The sequence below is a fragment of the Sceloporus occidentalis genome, unplaced genomic scaffold (genome assembly GCF_023333645.1).
Source record: "Sceloporus occidentalis isolate IW3139 unplaced genomic scaffold, rSceOcc1.0.p SCAF_4, whole genome shotgun sequence".
Lineage (NCBI taxonomy): Eukaryota > Metazoa > Chordata > Lepidosauria > Squamata > Phrynosomatidae > Sceloporus > Sceloporus occidentalis.
Genome location: NW_028316984.1, coordinates 80238299 through 80260045, shown reverse-complemented (window position 1 = coordinate 80260045; position 21747 = coordinate 80238299). Strand labels below are relative to the sequence as shown.

General features: G+C 45.7%; 1 protein-coding gene across 1 annotated transcript in view; it reads right to left on the bottom strand.

Annotated features, from left to right (window-relative positions):
• The window catches only part of ASIC4 (acid sensing ion channel subunit family member 4), a 332901-nt gene extending 311878 nt beyond the window's left edge, over positions 1–21023 (bottom strand). Inside the window, exon 1 of the mRNA XM_089520482.1 lies at positions 20382–21023. Within this exon, the coding sequence (XP_089376608.1) occupies positions 20382–21023 (642 nt within the window). The remainder of the gene's footprint in view (positions 1–20381) is intronic.
• Positions 21024–21747: the final 724 nt, after the last annotated feature.

Here is a 21747-nt window from a genome sequence, read left to right as displayed (position 1 = left end):
CCAAATATGGCTACCTTACTATGCCTCCATGAGTTCCCAGATTGATTCTTGCAATGCCCTCTCTATGGGGCTGTCTTTGAAAGTGTTTGGAAATTGCAGCTGGTGCAAACTACAGCTGTCTGGCAAGCTGCCAGAGAGGGGGGGCAAGAATGGTGGAAGCAAAGGACAGCACATTACACAGCCCTGATGAGCTTGCCTTGGCTGGCAGATCTCCAGACAAGTTTCAAGATTCTAGTTTTAATCTTCAAAGCCCTCAGTGGTGTCAATCAGTTATATGCAACCCTTTCATTTATTAAGGTAAGTGGCTGAAGTCTTGCTCCATGCACCCCTGCCTTCCCCCACAAGAAAAAAAACTGGAGATAAGGTTGACACTGTAAGGAATAGGTATATCTCTTAGAAACAGCACCCTAACAGAAGCCCCTGAGTTCTGCCTCTCTTAAGGAATACGGTCAAAGCACCACTATTTCAATAGGCTTTCAAGCAATCTTGGTGCCCTTCCTCTAATCCTACTCATACTGTGGGTCAGTGATCTCGGTTTGTTGATTGCTTTAATGCCCATTTGATCTTTGTTCTATTCATCTATTGTATCTTTTCTCTTATTGTGAACCATGTTGTGTTCCCTTTTGAGCAGAAAGTTGGTGCACATGCTTTACAACTCATGTTTGTCTTCATCTGGTCAGAACCTTAGGAAATTGATTATTTAGCACCCTAAAAAGAGATTAAAAATAACAATGAGGCCTGTGGCAACGTAGACTAACAAATGTATTATGACATTTGCCTATGCTATAATTCGTTGTGTTCAGCACCATGGACAGTACCAGGATGGCAATCAAAGTGCACCACTGAGAACAGCACCAATTTCTTCACTTTAAGCTGCACAGGCTTCAGAAAACTTCTTGCAGCCATGGTTTGAAAAAGATGATCCCTGATTCCACAGGAATGTAAGGGGGAAATTTTGGGGAATATAAGCCATTGTTGTGGTGAGATTTATTCAGATTTATTGCCATTGTCTTCCTATGATGCTGAGAGAGTATGACTTGCCCAAGGTCACCCTGAATCCACAGCTGAGCAGGGATTCATATCCTGATCTCCCATAGTCCTAGTCCAACACTCAGACCACTGCACCATGCAGGGTCTCATTCCTTTTAATTTTTTTTTCTTGTAGAAAAATTAAGCTCTACAAAATTATCCTAAATCCCCACTGTTATCCTAATACTTAAAAAAAACCTTTGCTTCTATGAAGTAAAATAGAAAAGGAGAACACTACAATGTCAACAGTGCCACTATCTATGGGCCATTTAAGGGGAAAGTGGAGTCCATTGGGCCTTGTTTTAATTTCTTGTTCTTGATTTTGAGTGATGGGAATGGATGTTAAGGGTGATGATGGCCTGGGCTACAATGTAAGCAGGAATCTTTGAAAAATTGAACCTATAAAATTTATAGGTATCCATTTGTTACATTTATATACTGCCTTTCCTCAGAGAACCAAAAGTGGCACAAATGGTTCTCCTTCTCTTCACTTTATTTTCATTTTTTTTAAAAAAAACAAACCAACAACACTGTGGTGTAGGTCAAGCTGAGAGAATGTGAGTGGCCCAAGGTTACCCAGTGAACTCCATGCCACCACTTGACTCTAATTCTCCCAATCCCAGTGCCAACTCACTACACCTAATTTGGGAATTGAACACCCCTCCCCAGGTATTCTTTGACCCCAAGTCCCAACAGTGCTATGGTTTAGAATTCTGGGAACTACAGTCCAACAATCTCTGGAGTGTCTTTTGCTTGTCGTCTCTTCCAACTCTATGACTCTATGAATCTCTATGATTCTTTGATTCCTTCCCTTGTTCTAACCATAATACCAGAGGAAAATAATCCAAAAATCATTTTTAGGGTATGACATTTACTAGAGCAAACTAGACTGTCCCAAAATATTTATCTAAACATTGTGACTCTTAAAATACTGCAGTAATAAGTGTGCACAGGGCCCTACTATCTCCAAAGTTGCATTGCACAGGTAAATGCTGCTGGAAGTGAAGTTTACATCAGTGCTTGTCTCTATGATAATTGGGAGTAGAGAGAGAGCTTCCCTGGCTGGAGACATCCTGTTTATCTCTCTATGTTCCCTTGGTCAGTGTGATGCAAAAGAGGTCACTTCCTATCTCCTTCTCTTCTCTCCTAAAGGTTAAGAGCTGAGTTTACAAGTCTTTGTTCTCTCTTCTTCCTGTCTTTAGGTCCAAGATGGAAACAGACATCTTCCCCCACTTACTTTCACACATGAAAGTCAGCTTTTATGAACTCTTGTACCAAAGTATAATTTTTCTACAGACTGTCTGTTTTCCTGAATATTAAATGGATTCTTTGTAACAATAAAATGAGTCTTATTTTATCTTACTAGAATATCTTGTTTATTACCAGTGCCTGGACATGCTTTGGGGGAGGCCTTGTGGCAGGCAGATATACCAGAGATATGCTGATGCTCTGCTTAATATACAAATTACCAAATACTAAATTCCAGCAAATGTACCCTAACAAAAAATATTGTTGTTACAATCACATTCAGCTTTCAGAGGAGCAGGTTGTATGCACCATGTAATCAACCAGGACATAGTGTATACACCACTTCTGCTGGTGTCGAGAGGGCCAGCAATATAGCCAATCGTAGTACCTAATCCAGATGGACAAAATCTGGGTAGGTTATAAACTTTATGCTTTTGACTGAAGGCTGAATTCTCATTGTCAAAAATGAAACAAAAGGGCTTGCCATTTGACCAGTGTTTTATGTTCTGCCCACATTATTCCAAGGCTGTAGAGAGCAGCAGGCAGATTGAGGTGAACAACTACTGAGGTCTAGCCAATCATGATAACAACTGCATCATGCTACCCCCTAGTGCCTTTAACTACAAAGCACCCACCTGTCTGTGAACAATGAAGGTCAGGTGTCCTCCTACCAAATGACTCACTCACTCTCTTTCTCTCTCCCTAGGGCTCAGATAATGGTCAAGACAGTAACTCCTTTGGTGAAGGTGAAGCTGTCAGGCATGGCCCAGTGAATATGGTGACAGTCAGCGCTAGTTCTGGCTCATTACCAGAAGATTAGTCTTTGATCCTGAGTGGCCAGGCCCAGGGGAATGGCATTCTAGGAAGCAGGAAAGGTTAATTTCAGGGAGATTAGGCTTGTGCCTCACTGGTATGTGAAATTGAGGTAAATCTGTTCATCTGAATGAAAGGAACAGCTGCAGCACACAGCAGTGGGTCTACTAAAAATAGTCTGGTATTTACCTGTCAGCCCTGGACATGCTTTGGGGGAGGCCTTGTGGCAAGCAGGGCACATCTGTACAAATATTGGGCCTGGTCTCCAAAAGGGATAGGGCATCTCTCCTATTTCTTACTATCAGGAGGGTTCAAAATTTATAGGAGAACTGTGAGAGCCAGCTCTGCTATGAGGTGATTGTTTCAGGTATTAGATGGAAGCCCCTGACCCTGAGATCCCTCTTAAGCTCCCAGCTAAAATCCTCCCTATAAGGACAGAGCTCTGTGTGCCAAGCCCCACAGGCTGTCCTGCACTTATAAAAGCTGATTGACCTCACATATATGTCAGGGGACCCCATCCGATTGCTGAGATAAGATTCAAGTGCCAGTTTCATTGGCTTCAAGTTGTAAAAGGCAAAATGTCTTAACCTGAAAGTTACAGCCAACTTCTGAGCCTCAGCTAGCCCAAAACCAAGATGTCTCCACACCATGCAGATTCCAAGCTGAGCCTGAGTTGAGCCCTGGGCAGAATCAATAAGCTAGCTAGGCAGGACCATCCCATCTCTCAACCCTACCAGAATACTTAAGGGAATGCCTTCTTCTGCACTGTCCGTCCCGCACTCTAAGGTCCTCGTGGAAGAATCTACTTTAGCCAAAAAAATCTAGACGAACCTCAGTTACCCAGAGGGCCTTCTCCACCACTGCTCCAAAGCTATGGAATGACCTGCAAAAGGAGATCCGCCACATTTCTACTCTTACAGCCTTTAAGAAGGCTCTTAAGACGGATCTCTTCCGGTAGGCCTTCACTACCTAGTTCCTCTCCCCGTTTATTGTGATTTACGTCACTCTGTCCACCAATTCTTCTCTTAAATTTAATGAGAAGAATTAAATTAAAATTAATTAAAATAAAATTCTTGCCTCAAGAAGAAAACCCTCCCTCCGTACCTACTGTCATCATCAGAACTGGGAGGGAGTGAAAAAGACAGGCCCAGTTCCATCAGGTCTAGCTGTGAATTATGTGACTTACGTCACTCTCTTTTATCTTATTTTAATGTATTTTATTTTATTGTATTCTCTGTATTTTTATTGATGTAACCTGCCTGGATTCCTTGTGATTGGGCAGGCTATAAATACAGTGGAACCTTGCCTTACACCGGGATCCGTTCCAGACCCCCTCCCCATGCGTAAGGCGAATTCTGCCTATGCTCAAGGCCCATTCACTTGAATGGGGCTCGTGTGTGTGGCGGCGTGGCGGCGTGCATGTGCGCCATGGGTGCACACCCCATTCATCTGAATGGGACGTGCCACTCCTTGCACCTCGTGTGCTCCCTGCAACTTGAACGTGTGTGCTCAAAGCCACTGTAATTATTATTATTATTATTATTATTATTATTATTATTATTATTATTATCATCACCTCCTAACATTCTATGATATCTAGCCTACAGGATTACATAGTGTGAAGTGACACTGACTGCAGAGTAACCAACTCACACTTATTCACATCAGCAAGGGAGGACAAACAAGAAACTTCAGGTGAAGAGGCAAAAGGCCAATCATGGCCCAGGTGACAAGATATAGTTCCTGAACAAGTTTAAGGGCTGTGCTTGTGTAAACATTGTAGAATGGTCTTAGGACATTCTACTGCTTGAGGTAGAACAGCAAATAGTACCTCCCATGTCTAATCTGCACTGCAGAAATATTGCAGTTTGTCACCACTTTAACCTCCATAGCTCAGTGATATGGAATTCTAGGGTTTGTAGCTCCGTGAGATATTTAGCCTTCTCTATCTCAGAGTTCTGATACCACAACAAACTATAAATATTAGGATTCCATAGCACTGAGTCATGGCAGTTAAAGCAGTGTCAAACTGCATTATTCCTGCAGTGCAGATTAGACCCCAGCCACTTAAACCATTTGCACATAGTATTCAAATTCAGCCAAGTTACTTTGGCATATCAAGTAGAAAAATCCCCCTTCCATGGCACTAAAACCAAGAGGAGGAGGAGGATAATCAATAACCAACACTCTACTGGCCTTTCATGACATGCTAAATCTGCTGCCTCACTCTGCCTAATGGTAGGTCCAGCACAGTTATGATGCACCTATTCAGAGATGAATAGCTCTCTGCCCAGGAGCAACTGACTGACGCTAGCTCCTATGTAAGCTACTCTAAAGACCTGCGTGCAGATGAAGGCCTTGCCCTGATTGAACCAGGCCTCCCTCAGTTAAACCTCAACAGCAGGGTGTAGTGGCATGTACCCTGCTTGGTATCCTCACTGAAAAGGGGGGATGTAAATGTCTCCCACTGTGACTGCCTCCCCCAGCATGCCCTGCAGCTTGAGAAAATTGTTCTTTCTTTCCCCCTCCCAAGAAATTATGCTGCTGAGCGATCTCCTGCTGGGAAAACTGGCAGAGTCGTGTCTAACTCCCATCTTCTTCTCTTTCACCTAATGCCTGGGGGTTGTAAAAGCAGTTGCATGAAGCTTAAGACAAAGCTGATGGTGTTGTGCAAGGTGGGACAAAGAAAAATTAGAAAAGCTGATACTTCTGCTGCTGTTGTTTATATGGGATGAGAAGGTTCCACACTGTGGCCCTCCCAACAAGATGCTGAGTTCCCAACACCTCAGGCAGGATAGGTGGCCCATTTTAGTCATGTCTACCATACTTAGGTAATGCTGAGTGTGGTCACAAAGGCTTGCTCATCTCTTTCTACTCTGCTGGGAACTTTTTTTATTAGCAGGAAGACAGCATGAAACAGGCATTCAAGGTTTCATTGATGCAAATCTTGTGAAAAGTATATGCTGCTTTGTGGGAGCACAAAATTGATGAGAAAACAGGGTGGAGGTCATTGGCTACCTGAATCATGCTGGCTCCACTACAGCTATGTGGAGGGCAGGTAGAGCTTGGAAAATCTACTTTTTTGGACTACACTTCCCAGAATCCCTAGGTGGGAAATTATAGTCCAGCAGTGCAAACAGGCAGGATCTGTCAGGGAGATAAGCCAACAATTCATAGAATCATAGAATCGTAGAGTTGGAAGAGACCGCAAGGGCCATCCAGTCCAACCCCCTGCCATGCAGGAAATCCAAATCAAAGCATCCCCGACAGATGGCCATCTAGCCTCTGCTTAAAGACCTCCAAGGAGGGAGATTCCACTACACTCCGAGGGAGTGTGTTCCACTGTCGGACAGCCCTTACTGTCAGGAAGTTCTTCCTAATGTTGAGGTGGAATCTCCTTTCCTGTAGCTTGCATCCATTGTTCTGGGTCCTGTTCTCTGGAGCAGCAGAAAACAAGCTTGCTCCCTCCTCAATATGACATCCTTTCAAATATTTGCCTAGATCACAGTTCATGATGATGCCTGTTGAGTGGTTCTTAAGCAAATTGTGTTGGGATTTCAGGTGATTTTTGAATGCTGCCACCAGCTCCCTTGTGCTCATTGGTGGCATATCAGGGGAGGCAGTAGCTGTGGAGAGGGGAGCAAGCTAAGAGTCAGCAATGGCTCAAGGGCCTCTGTCACACACAAAGCTTGTTAGGCAAAATACACACGAAAGGGAGCATGATGTCGAACATTTCAGTCTCTCTGGACATGCTGCAAAAGACTTGAAAGCTGCTATAATTCAACAAAAGAGTTTCAGCAGCTGCCTCTGGCATGAAACTGTTGAGCTGGAATACATTTACAGATTTGACACTATCAGACATGAGCTCAATATATACAGGAGCCTAGGAAAGTTACTATTTGGGACTAACATTCCCAGAGTGTTCTCCAGCCAGTGTGGCTACTGCAACCTGCCAACGGAGAAGACACTTTCTGCATCGGAGGAAGTGGATTCTGGTACATGAAAGCTTACACAACAATAAACCTATTAGTCTTTAAGATCCCCAAAATACTGCTTTTTTGCTCCAAAAAGATTAACATAGCTGCCCTGCACAAATTGTTACTGTGAACACAGTAGCCAGAATTCTTATGGTGTCTTGTGCATGTGTTAAGTTTTCCTATGGAAACAGCAGGGCAGTTTTGTCTGATGCAGAATGGCCACACGTTGTTCAAGGTTACAAAAATGGACTTGCGCATTGGCTGCCATTGAGTATGACAGCAAATATGCACATGGATGCCCATGATATCCCTGTGTGCATCCAGTTGTGCTTTGGTTAGACAATGTTGCAATTCACTAATGAAGGAAGGTGTTATTGAACAACCAGCTCGTAACTCCATGAGAACAAAATTACACTCCATTTCCTTGGTGTAGAATCTTAAGCGTTATTTATCTAATGTTCAACATAACAAAAATGCAAGGATGAATTGATTGTGGTAGGGTTCACCCCACAGAAAGCTGATATGTGCTTTTGGTTGAAGTCAGGAAAGAGGCTTGATTGAACCAGTCAGTGGAACTGTGGAATCTTCCAGAGGAAAGACCAGCAAATCCCTTTTTCAAAGCCATGAAGGAAGGAACTAGGAAGCTGAAGGATACTACCAGAGTATTTAGAGCAGCAGATTGTCTTAGAAATGGCATTTAGGCTCCAAAAGACCCCAGACCCCCCCACACCCTAATACCATACGAGGAAGTAACTGCTGTAGGAAATTTTAAAAACGAGTGTAGACTAAAGCTACATTTAGATTTCATTTTGCCATGCCATTTATTCAGTTTCCCCTTTACCTTGCTTAACTGTTTTCATTATAATAAATTTGTTGTTATTGTTGACTATAATTAAGTATGGAGAGCAACCTGATTTAGCAACAGTGGAAAGAGATGAACTGGTCAGTTTGGGTGGATTCTATCTCTGATGAGCTAACAAACCTTGTTCTAATTTTTATATGCATCTTAAAGGACACTGGACTTGGGACAAGTACACTGCTGCCAGTTCCCAAGGAATAAAAGCAGTGCTAAGGAAAGGCAAAAGGTAGCATGATATAGTGGTTTGAATGTTGGACTAGGACTCTGTCTGCATGGGCCAAATAAAATGACCCTCCCCTGTCCTCTCAGTGAGGAGATTGGAGGCTGTACCTTCCAAATCCCGAGTCAGTCACACTAAACCCTGGGCATACATCTCCTAATACAGACTAAAATAAGTTCCTGTTTGCTCTAGATCTTCCTGGAAGATCCAATGCCCTCTGTTCTGATGCCAGACAGTTGTTTGAAATGCATCCCACTCTGCTGCTCAGCATGTCCACTGCTGCCACCTGTAACTTGTTCTGAAGTCAGAACAAAGTGACCAGCCATGTGCCCAATGCTGAGTACCTCATTCTGACCTCAGAGTGAGCGAAATTGCTGGAGCAGTGGATGCACTGGGTGGCAGAGTGGGATGTGAGTGCAAACAACCACCTGGCATTAGAACAGTAATGGTGGTGGTGGTGGTGGTGGTAAGTTGGGGCAGCTTTGGAGCCAGAAAACTCCAAAGCAAATCTTTGTCCTACAAGAATCTAGAATACCCTTCCACAGCAGCAAATACCTTTAGTTTTTTGTGGGTTTTTCAGGCTATGTGGCCGTGTTCTGGAAGAGTTTATTCCTGACGTTTCACCAGCATCTGTGACTGGCATCTTCAGAGACAGTATTGAATAATCACATGCATGTGTGCTGTGTGACTTTGTTATTTCCTCCACTGCCCTGACCTTCAATTGAAAGGGTAAATTCATGAGGCTCAGGGCAGGTCACATGCCACTGCCACACACAGAGATCTCTGCCCTCCAGAACCAGCATCTTGCATCCCTGCCTGAGACATCTGCTTCATCCTGCCTAATGGTAGGGTCAACTCTGGGTGTACTGGAAGGGCTTATTGGGATATATAGCAACTTTGCATGTTGAGAGCTTCTAGGAATATAAATATATGTCTATGGTAGTTTTATTGCTTCCTAACCGCCCCTCCTCATTTCCTGTATACTAAGAGCACACCTCACCTTTTGCCCCTTGAAGAGAATCGTCATTCTCTACCTCTTTGTCTTGTCTGGAGCAGTATGCTCTTTCTTTTGCATGCTAAAGGAAACTTTCTTAAGCGTGTACTCTACCTTTCTACCTCATCTTCTTTGCAACATGAAGCTAGACCTGTGTATTTCTTCAGACACATGATTTTGTAAGTAAACTTGTTATTTTCACTCTAAGGCCCTGTGCAGACTAGCCTTAAAGGCCACCTTGCAGGCGGAGTTGGTGCATAGTGTCCACATGACGCATGCCCTGACTCTGCCCCCAGGGTGGCGTGATACTGCACACCACTCCACATGGCACAGGCATCACGGCACTCCTCTGGTACTGTGTCCGCATGATGCAGCACCAAAGGAGCACCGTAAAGCCACAGTACTGTGGCTACCACACCCTTTTCAGGGTGCAAAAAGGACTAAGGAGCCACTTTTTGTGGCTCCTTTTTGTGCCCTGGAAAGGCCAGAACAGGGCTGCAGCATGAAGTTGCCATGGCTCCGATCTGGCTGAAAAAGGGGAGGCTCGAGGCAGCCTTTTAGGGGCTGTCTGCACAGCCCCTAACAGACTTTGTTTTAATTTGGGGACATGTGGACTGGGAAATAAGTGGACCTAGTTTTCCTCTTCACCTGTATTCCGCTGTGTTTGCTTTGCTGGTGAGATTAAACAATCTCTCCTACTTTCCTGAGTTTTCTAACAAATCTCAAGAAAGAAAATTTCAACAAGGCTTAATAGTAGAGAGAATGGAGTTGAGCCAATAAGGACAGTACTGAATAATCACGTGCATGTGTGCTTTGTGCCTTCAAGTTGTTTCTGACTTATGGCAACCCTAAGGTGACCCTTTCATATGAGTTGCTTGCCAAAATTTGTTCAGAGGAGGTTTGCCATTGCCTTCACTTGAAGCTGAGAGAGCGTACTTTTCCAGGTCACCCAGTGGCTTTCATGGCCAACTAGGAATCAAACCCAGGTCTTCAGAGTCATAGCTCAAACCACTACATCATGCTTGCTTACACTGAATGACTAAAAGAAAGGAATAAAATTTCCAGGCTCATATGGGCCAAGAGGTAGATGGGCTCAGAACTTCTGTTTCTACAGGGCCAAGGTCTTTGGTGTTGACTGCTTCACCTCCATTTCCTCATTATTAACCAAATTCCCTATTCACACTTTCTTGCATAGCAGGTGTGGAAAGCTTCATGCTGAGCCTCCTTTGCCCTGGGACCCTTACATACCTGCACATAGGAGAATAAATTTGCTTTGCTACTATGAGACTCCACAACCAACAACAGGAGTGGCATGATTCCAGACAGCAATAATATTTTTAAAATTCTTCCCATTAGTCTCAAAGGTGCTACAAGTTCTTTCTTCATACTGATGCTAGAGACTATCATGGCTATATCTTTGAATTATGCCCACACATAGTAAGGAAGCTCCTTTGAAAGTTAATCTCCACTGCCCCCAAAAGCAATTGCATGGAGTGGATTTGGTGGTTTTCTGTGCCTTACAAACTTGGGCACATGGTACTGGAGCTGAGCTTGGAAAAGCTCCCTTTTGGACAACAAGTCTCAGAATCCCCCGCCCTTTGCGGCTTAAGGGTTCTGGGTGATGCAATCCAAACAATAGCTTTTTGAAACACTGTAAAAGAGCACCACAAACAAGTAAAATCAGCTGCTCACACCCACTTGCTAGTTTTTTGTTCCCTACTCCCACTCTAAAATACACACATACACAAACAAAGAGGTACTGGTCTGGGTATCCATCCAGTCCTCAGCGCTAATCCTGTGTTGCCCAAAGACCTTGCCACTTCCCAACTCTGCTTGTTAGTGGAACAGTGAGAAATGTTTACCTTCCTCCCTCATCTGGCCTCCCCTTCTTCTCCCCTCCCCTGTGCTAGTTTTATTCACCGGAAACATTCCCATCAGCATCCATTGATCACTGGCTTTATGGCTCATAATCCTCGCCCCATTGACTCAGGGCAGGCAAGCAGGCAAGGAGGGAGGCAGGGAGGAGGGGCAGGATGTGGGACTCCTTTTTTTGGGTTATGATGGACTTCAGGCATGGATCCTTCCCTTTGGCAGCTGATCTCAGGAGCCAGTTGGGAGGGGGGGAACAATGAGGAGAGTTCCTTTTTCAGAAACCTGACAGGTGCCAGATTGTGTGTAATGGGGTGGGGTGAAAGGAGGGCTTACAGACATATACTCCTGCTTTCAAGCTTAATTTCTGGCAACAAAAACAAAGATAAACATCATCATCGTACAGGCGTGGGGAGCTCAGAGGAACACATTCTATGCGTCCCATCCCATCGCACGTCTGCCCCTCTGACCTGTGTCCTACATGGCAGACTTGGCAACATTCGATGACTTATCCCTCTCCCATTTTTCTTCCCTACCAGAGCCATTGCTGTTAGCAATGGTCTCAGTGGCATGGTCCAGGAAACATACCCAGACTAACACTGTGAGACAGCCCGTGCCCGCACGCCGCATGTCAACAGGTTTCTGACATGCCGCTGAGTGGTTCCATCTGGGATGCTAAAACACAACATTGCCACACGTGGGGTCAGGTGGCACCAGCTGCCTATATTTTGTTGGGGCTGGCTGGGGCCTACCAGTGAAATTAAACTCCTTACCATCTTTGGAATTGGAGGGCAGAGCTGGCAATGACTGTGTCCGGAGAGAGAATACCCTAGAGCCCAGGCTCAAAGATGAAGGAGTTTTAGAGGGGCTCCTGGCACAGATGCTGATGGGCAAAAAGTGCCACTTGTTCCCCCCCCTCACCCCCACCCTCAGCCTTTGCCTTTTTCTGAAATGCTTGGATGCAAGGAGCACCAGCCGCCTGACACCTGTGCGCTGTGCTGCCGCTCGGCAGCCTCACTTTGTTCTCATTATCGCAATGAGTGGAGCCGTCACACTGAATTAAGGCCCTTCCTGTGCAGAGCTCCGAGCCACTGAGCACACAGCAACCAGCAGCCACTGAGGCTCTTGCAACTCTAGCTCCTAGCACCTCCCGCCACTGTTTCTGCTGGCCGGCACTGAGCCTTGCCCTATGGAAAAATCTGGGAACAGGACCTTTGGGTGTACACGACACTGCCCCCATGCTCTGTTGTGCCCCAAGTGGGAAAGTGAGCAGTGTGCAAAGGCTATCGCCCTTTTGATGCAAAGGCAGGATGGAGACGGGAGAGGGAAGCAGATGGGATGGATAAAAAACGAACCCCAAGGCAGGGCAAAAAACAGAAAGGACTAGAGTGCTGACATGCTAGCACTGTTCACTGGTAAAATGACCCCATGTGGTTGCCATTCATTTTCCTGTGATGACAGAGAGAGCCCAGAAAGGTTGTTTTTTTTTCATTCATATAGGCCCTGTATAGACGGGCCTTTAAGTACATCCTGGAGATGTACTAGGGTTGCCTCGGACGTCAAAATGGCGCCAGGACATCAAAATGGCAGTGTCCTGTCTACATGGGAGCCGCCATTTTGACGTAACAGCCGCGTCGCGTCCAAACGGGGGGCGGTGCGGCTGTTACGTCTTGGCACTCCTGCAGGGCACTTGTGGCACCCTTTCAGCGGTGCTGGAAGGAGCTCAAAAATGGAGCTCCTTCCGCTGCTTGTGTCGCTGGCGCTGCCTTTACATGGCTGCGCCAGCGAATCAAAAGAGAAAGGGGCCGAGTGGCCCCTTTCTCGCTTTCCCCACCACTGTTGGGGTGTCCTTGGGGCATGAAGCCCCAAGGACATCCCTTTCCAGGCCATGGGGAAGGGGCATTTTGCCACTTCCCTGCGGCCTGGAAAAGCGGTGGATCGGGGCCTCCGGGGCTGCCGCTGTGGCAGCTCAGGCCCTGATCTGTCGGGCAAAGGGGCAGGTGCAGGCCTCCCCAAAGGGGCAGTCTGTATCCCGCCATAGACACCAAATCCCATTAGGGCTTGATACAAGGAATAGGACCAAATGGTATGCTTCATTCCAAACTTGGAATAATGCTCATAGAGATAGGGAAAGGATGACAATATGAATTTGCTGTCCTTTTTTTTTTTTTTTTTTTTTTTTTGCCCCCAGGTCCTTTATTGAGCTGTGTGTTTACAATAAAACACAAACTCTCAAATGAGAGCTACAAAAAGTAACTCTTTTCAGCTTTGACTCCCTAAATGGCCAAGCCAGCTCTGTTTTTAACTCTGGGCACATCCAAACTGATTGAAAAGTCCCAGATTTTGTTCCTGATTATGCAAATTCAACACATTAATCATTGCACTTTTTCTACCATTATGTTTCAACCTCAGTAGCAGCACCGAGCTAAGAGCTGTTTTTTCTTCTTTTCCTGCACTAGCTGGCGTGAAGAGAGTTAGACTTCCAAGCAGCCTCAGAGAGTAAAAGGATACCCTTTATGCTCTAGAGCAGGGGTTCCCAACCTGGGGATCGCGCAACCCTTTCTGAGCGATCGCCGGGTTGGGAATTCCCCCCCACCTCCCCCTCCTCTTCTCCCTGTGGGTGCCGGCACTGGTGACGGGGCCACCTCCTCCTTTTCCCCTCCCTTCCCGCGGCTGCCAGACAGCCGCGGGGAGGCAGGGAAGGGGTGGGGGTCCCTCCTCCTCTTTCCCTTCCTTCCCGCGGCTGTCAGGCAGGCAACCACGGGGAGAAGGGGACGGGACTACAAGCCCAAGAGGCCTTTGTGGCCAGAAGTCCCATCCCTTCTCCCCTGGTGGCCTCCCTAATTGGTTGGGAGGCTGGGAAGGGGCGGGACTTCTGGCCACAAAGCCTGCTGGGGCTTATATGCAGCCGAAAATCCTGCCCCTTCCTGGCCTCCCAACCTATCAGGGGGGTCACGGGAGGGACTTTCATCCCCAATGGGGGTCGCGGCCCAACAATGGTTGGGAACCGCTGCTCTAGAGGCTGTTTGGGAGCCAAACTCCACTGTGTTGCCTAGCCCTAGCCCCAATGCAATCACCATGCAACACAAGGCCATCTCTGCTTGCCTCCTTTCCTTTCCCACCTTCTGGGTCTGTTAGGGAAATTGAGGTGGGGAAGAATAATATGGCACTGCTATACTTGTACAGTAGCAACCGGAGCATGCAGGGCAGGATGAGGCTCCCGCCAGAGCTGGTCTTCTTGCATCATCACCGCTGCTGCATGTTAACTTACCCACTGGCCCACAATGAAAGAGAAATCCAGGATCTACTGCTTCAAGTGGCTCACCTGGCTGGGACATTTTTTAGTTCCTTCAATGCAACATTTCCCAAGTTTTCTGGGACAAATGGTGACTTTACCTGGGTAGGGCTGCCATAATTCTCTACACAAACCAGGACAAAATATAGACCAAAATGCAGGACAATTGTAGGATAAAATTTAGTCCAAAATGTAGGACATTTAAGGTCCTCCATTTTTCTTAAATGTCCTACATTTTGGGCTAAATTTTATCCTACAATTATCCTGCATTTTGGTCTAAATTTTGTCCTACATTTTGTCCTGGTTTGTAGTAGAGAATTATGGCAACCTTATACCTGGAAAGCCTTTCTTTTAAAATCTCCTATTGTACTGAAAGCTGACAGAAAGTATTCTGGGATAAACAAAGCAAGCATGTACAGTATCTCCAAAATAAAACTGGAAAGAACAGGAACAAATCTGGGACTTACAAGTCTTTTTAATCCGCATTTATATGCTCCTCCCTGTTTGGAGTAAGCCTCACTGGACTCCATGGGTCCTACCCATCAGAGCCTGGAAAATTACTTTTAAGAAGAATGGTCATGACAGTACATTGAAGCCATGCAAGCATTGATAAGATGATGCTCTGGGTCCCATATCCAAGTTTTCATATGTTCAAATTGCCAACCCTGAGTGGTCAGCTTGGCTGAGGGAGCATCCTCATCATTTTGTATAGAAATGTACACTTCCTAATTCAAAATTTATCTTATGGGATAAGTTTTGCAGTTCTTAGCAGAGGCTAACTGTGCACAGAAGTACTAGCTGATTGGTATTTGTGGTATCAGAACCCGACCTCTTCTCATTCCTATAATGGTTTTGCAGTTCTTTTAAAGATGCCTTTTCCTCTTAAAAACCAGTGAATAGTAAACAAAGATGAATAAACATTAATGCTACATTTTTTTTTAATTTTTAAAAACTATGCAATCACACTTAAAGAATAGCAAAAAAAATGAAATCAATATTTGGTATTAGTGGATAAGTATGTCTATTAAACATGTTGTAAAAGTGAGAGGGAGTCAGACTTGATCACATGAAGCTGCGAGATGCAGGATGGAAATTCCTGTTTCAAGGAGTGTCTTTTTGCACTAAAACCCAGTGCCAAAATGAGGTGTTTTGTTTTGAAATGACCGAGTAGGCCATGTCACCATCCCCACCTGTGACCTGGAGTGCTGGTGGCAGGAAGCTGGGGAGATATAGGACTGGCAGAGCTTAGCAGTGTTAATAGCATTTGTAGCTTTGCAAGCAGAGATAATGGAATGGCTGTTCTGAATCACGTACAGGCTGCCTGCCGGGCCAGATCAAGTTTTTCTCCCCTCCCCTCTGCAGGCACTTAATTCCCCTTTATTTGGGCAGGAGGTGGGAGTCTCATCCAGATGGGAAGGGGGAAGTCAAGGCTAGCAGCAGGCAGAAGCTGCCATTTATCCAAAGAAACAGAAACTTCCTCGCTCTAGTGTCAACATTGAAGTATAGAACACAGGTGGCAATATGGAGTTTCTTCCAAGAGCTGAACCTGGCAGGAGTGACAGGCAAACCAAACAAATTCATCACAGGGCAACTTCCTTGGGCTCTGCACCTGTTTCTAACACAGGGTGGGGGGAATGGCTTTGCCTTACTCTGAAAATATCCTGCCTAGATCAGCAATAAGATTGTTTAAACTGAGTTGTCTTTTACCTGCCATGTTGGCTACTAAGCCATCTACACAACCCTTCTCCAAACCTAGGCCTGTTACAGACAGGCCAAAATAAAGCTGCTTCGAGTCACTTTGGAGGTATGGTATTTCAATGATACATGAGTCCTAAGAGTCTGGAAGCTGCACCAAAGCTGCACTCCAGTCCTTAGGACTGGAGCGTGGCTTTGGTGTGGCTTTTGGACTCTTAGGATGCATGCATCATTGAAATACCATACCTCTAAAGTGACTCGAAGCAGCTTTATTTTGGCCTGTCTGTAACAGGCCCTAGAAACATTATGGTGGGGTGGCTACCAACTCCCAAAATCCCTTGGCCAACATGGCCACTGGCCATACCATACTTTCCAGTATTTCATAGATCAAAATTGAAACACATATGGCCTAGCAACATCGGTGTGTGGTTAAGGTGGAAAACATTATTAATGAGGAAGAACATACAAGGCAGGCAGGATGACGCAGTTTGCTTTCGGCTGAGTCTCCTAGGAAGGGCAAGATACTGCTGCCCCTTCTCTTCCCCTCCACCCTGCAGTATTAACTGAGTATTAACTACTTTTGCACTTTAAACTCATTTGCAGTAAGTAAACAGGGGGCAAGTAGGAGGAGAGAGAAACTGGGATATTTTAAAAGCAGCTGAAAAAATGGGATGATAGGACTGCTCTTACCAAACTGAGACTGTTGGAGGATATAATTCAAAGATATAGCCATGTTAGTCTGTGGAATCAGTACATAGAAAGATCTTGTAACACCTTTGAGACTAAATGAAGGAAAGAAATTGGCAGCATGAGTTTTCATAGACTTCAGTCTACTTCCTAAGATGCATCTACTTCCTCAGATGGAGGGTATGTGATACTGGCTGGGAGATTCAGGGCATTGTAGCGTACAAAATTTACTTCTTCAAACCCTGCTTTTCCATGCACATTCTTATTTGGGATTTATAATTTAACTCCAGTTTAGAAGGCTCTGCAATCCCCTCTGCTATCTCCCTTGCAACAGTTAATGTCCTGCTCTCTGATAGGTTCTTTTAAAGCAGAATGGAGAACAGAAGAGTTGAGGAGTGAATAGAATATAATGGTGTCCAGAAAGACCTCTAAAGCATTTCATGACTTGTATCAAAGTTGGTAGGTACTAAGGGCCTCTTAGCAGCAAGGCAGATGCTGCTACAGTGAGCTGAGAAACATCCACAGATCTCTTTAGAAGCCACAGAGCTGAAGCCCCCTCCCCCAAGTTTTAGGATCTACCTAACTCCAGGGTGTGTTTGAACACTTGACCTGGGCCCCATTCCCACTGGCCAAAAAAGCGGCTTATTTCGCTGAGATTCTGACTCAGATTCTTACTTGAATCTGATCTATCGTTCCCATTAAAAAGGGGTGCAAACAGACCCAGGTTTTTTTCACCCCTGTTTTTGTTCCCATTGGTATTTTCCCTGTGGTAATTTGAAGCGGGTTATTTTGCTCCCCGTTCCCATTGCCCTTCCGGAACCTCTTTTTTTTAAAGCAGCTGTCAATCAAGCGCTTAAGCGCTTGACGTCACAGCCAATCAGTCGCTTAGGTGCTTTTCCCCTCCGGAAAAGGGAGAAGGGAGCCTCTCTTCTGTGTCTTCCCATACTTCCTCTGGGAAAGAGAGAAGAGGAGCCTGTCTTTGCCCCCAATCCCTTGGTATCCAGCCTCTTCTGTGTCTCCCCAGACTCCCTCTGGGAAAGAGAGAAGGGGGGGCGATCAAACAGGCATGTACTGCAAAGCCCATCTGCTGCTCAGGCACTCGGGCAAAGGCAAAAAAAGAAAAAAAATAGCTTAAAATGGTGTTCAATGGCTCTCCTCATACGTCGGTCTATGAATGTGGAGCAGGGGGAAGGTTGCAGGCGGCGTAATGTGTTTACTGTGTTTGGAGCTCAATGCAGCATGATCGCCTTACCCTGCTTCCCAATCCACCGAGGGAAAGGCTATGCAAAGGAAGAAAATGGTGCCGGTAATGCAGGAAAGAGAACAAGCGGGTGACACCCCCAGGCCAGCCCCTTGAGCACTGCTCCTCCCATCCCCAAGATCCCGAATCAGACACCCTTTCGTTCCCATTCATTTGCCCCGAATCAGACTCAGGAGGCACATTAAAGCTCGCTAAAAAGCTGCTAATTTTTTTAAAGCGGTTTATCAACCAATAATTCAGATTTTTCAGGATAAATCGATTCAGATTCGAATTCCAATGGAAACGATATTGGAGCAATGCGGATTGAATGTGCACTCAAATGGAAACGATGCACCCATGATTCACGTCCTGATCCGCGTTATAAGCCAGTGGGAACACAGCCCTGGTTCATTCCAGCTAGGAAATTTAAGGAAATGGTTCCCCATCTGTGAGCCCAAGCTCTGAGTAGAAATTTTCCTTTGCACTAATAAACTGAAAATTTGTACATAACGTGGGTAGACCCCAGTTTACCACAGCCAAAACAACCAGTTATTCCCTCCAGTAAAGATTTTCAGGATCAGACACAACCTCAGTCTACTCTCTGACAATCAACTCATATTACTCATCAAAATGAGCAGAACTCCAAATCCAAAGGTGTTCACATTATCAAACCAGAACAAGTTTCATCATTGTGGAGAACAAATCAAAACTGGCACCAGACTTGTTCTTTCTGTTACTACCCAGAGAATGAATGTACTATTAACTGTGGGCAAAATTAATACAGGTTCTCTCCAAGAGTAAGCATAGGATATGGGGCAATGGTCCAAAACACACTGCAGAGATAATCCAGTTTGAGATTGCTTTAGCTGTCCTGGCTCAGTGCTAGGGAACCCTAGGAATTGTAGTTAATCATGGCACCAGAACACTCTGGCAGAAGGTTAAATGTCTCACAAAACTACAGTTCCCAGAATTCCCTGCCATTGAGCCAGAGCAGTCAAAGCAGTCTCAAACTGGATTATTTCTGCAGTGTACTTTGGAACAACGATAAGATGGAGAAGCCTGGAGCCTGCCTGTCTGATAACCTAAATGGCAGTGTTCATGTAGCCAGTGCAGAAAATGGAGAGGGATGTGTGGAGTGATGCATTATATGTGATTACTTTGGTATTAAAGCCAAGCTAGAGAGACACTTCCTCAGAGTGTCAAGAACCAGACATGGCCTTTCAACAGCCAGCAATCATGGAAAAGGTGGCTGAACACGGCAGGTTGCCTCCAGCTACAGAGAAACTTGCCCACAACAGAAGCATGGACACATATGGGCAGGCAGGAGAACTGGAATACCAAATATAGCTGGCCCCATCTTTTGAGAGTCATGCTTGCTCCTGGAGAGATCAAAGAGCACAGCTGGGAAAAAGTACTTTGTTGGACAATATCTCCTATGCCCCAGCAAGCATGGCCCATTCTGTAACCAATCCCAAGTAAGAAAGTCAAAGAGGGTGGTTCTTTTGCAAGACCTTGGCCCAAATAGAGCATTTAAGGGCCCGAACAGACAGGCCAAAATGAAGCTGTTTCGGGTCACTTTGGAGGTATGCTGTTTAAATGACACACACATCTGTAGCTGGAGGCCTCTTAGGATGCATGCATCATTTAAATGGCACACTTCCAAAATGGCCCAAAGCAGCTTTATTTTGGTCTGTCTGTTTGGGCCCTTAGTTATATTAAAAACTGTTCGCTTTTGCATTGAGATAGAAAAAGTGTAGACTCCAGATTGTTCTGACTGCCTTTTCCCTCCGCCCCCCAAGAGTGGATTACTTCCTCAAGAAGTCTTCAAGAGTGGCTTTTCATCCCATTTATGGTTGCAGGATTCCTTTGTATGGTCTAATATCAAAAATTACCCATTTTTCAAACCCAGAAGTGGTCTTCTGGCCACTTCTAGATTGGGTTGGCATTTTTGGCAGTCCATATTGGAGAGTTCCAAGGGGCAGAAGCCTGCCCCTGGGACAGACTACCATTAGCCATCCCTGCTTTATCAGCAGATTACCACAGATTCACTAAGGACATTATCAGACAAGGGAAATTGGAAGTATAATCCAATGGCAATGGGTTTAATGTTATTGCATGATAGACTATCACACGCAAATTTGGGCAATGGGAAGTCAGTCCAAGCACAATCATGGAGTTCCAAGTTATTGTGTGATAGACTACCACACACAAATTCGGGCAATGGCATGCTATTTTTGGGCAATGGGAAGCCAGTTCAAACACAATTCACATTCACATAAATTCGCTGAACTAGCAAATTCATGTAAATGTGTTCCGGCCCCACTTTCTTTTCATTTGAAATTAAGAGAAATTCCTCACGTGTGATAAAGTCCTAAGTCTAGGAAGCCACCCTGCCCATCACACAAGCCCCTTTTTAAAGCCTTACATAGAGCATAGCCCATATGAGATGACTTACTGTTTTGAAATCCCCAGCATCACATGTCTCATTACTGAACTTGCATTCCACCAGCATCTGCTCCATCTGGTGTCCAGCCCGCCTGTGGAGCTCCTTGAAGTCAAAAGGGAGGTTCCTTTCTCCCTTGCTCTGCTCCAGCTTCTGGCTCAGTATCTCCACAACCTCTGGGTCTGCATTTTCTGATGCAGCGATCCTATCTGAGCTATCCAGGAAGCCCAATAACTCTCCAGCCCAGTAGAGATCATGGCCAGAGAGCTGGGAGAAGCGAAGTGGATTGATATTGCAGAGGGTGACAGCTGGGAAATTCATGCCGTTGATGTTCTCTTCCTCCACTGCAGTGTCATGCGGGTACTGAAAATAGAATGACACACGTTCAGTGTAGACATGGATGAGGATACCCAGGGAACCAAGGAAAGCCAAAGTCCACAGGAAGTTGCGGAATGTGTAGTGCCTGCAATGGAAGATGTGGTTGATGCCATGGAGTGTCGACCGACAGGCAAACTCTTCTAGGCTGGGGGCTGATGGAGCCACCTGAAGTGGGTGCAGCACATGAGGAACCTCATCAACATCTTGGACTGCCGGGGGCAGGACAGAGAGATGTGACCAAAGAGGCATGTCCTCAGGCCACGCAGTCCCTGGCATAATGGGACAAGCTCTTGACAAGAGAGAGAAGAGGTCCAGGCCCAGCTGAGGTGTAAAGTCTGCAGTTAAGTGGAGCCTTTACAGTCTGGAAGGGCTGCTGATCAGGACAGGAGCCCCTCTACATCTGGCCTCTGTGTTTGCTACTGGCAGCATCCTGTTCACAGCCAGGGGCGGGGAAAAGAAATCTGGCCTGGTGCCTCTGCTGTGTTCCCTCTTGGGAGATTTAAGATGGTAAACATGCTCATGCTGGGCAATTAGCGCAGCCAAATCCCGGAAGGGCTGCTACCGGATGGGGGAGAGCAAATGTATCCCTAGCAAACCACAGGCCAAGTCCATTTCTGTCCTCTTGGGACTAAGGCAGCTAATTAGTCCAAGGAATCATTGATTTCCTTCAGCACTTAGACAGGAATGCTCCATCTCCAGCCTTGTAAGAAGAATGGAGGACTTGGCTGGTTGGCCTTTTTCAACTTCTCTCTTCTTTTTCTCTCTTTCTGTCTCTGTTCCTGTCACAGGAGCAAGAGGTCTGAATTGGAAAGAGGGTTGAGCTTGTTCAAATCCCCTTGGGCACAAGGAAAGGGAAAATTTATTTACACCAGCATCTCTCTGAGGGGCCAATGCACTCTTGAAGTTGTAAGCCCCAGACTGAGAGACTCTGATACCCAGGCCAGGATTAACACAGTTAAGTTGAAATTGGGTCCCATTAAGGTTACCAGGGGGAAAAGTG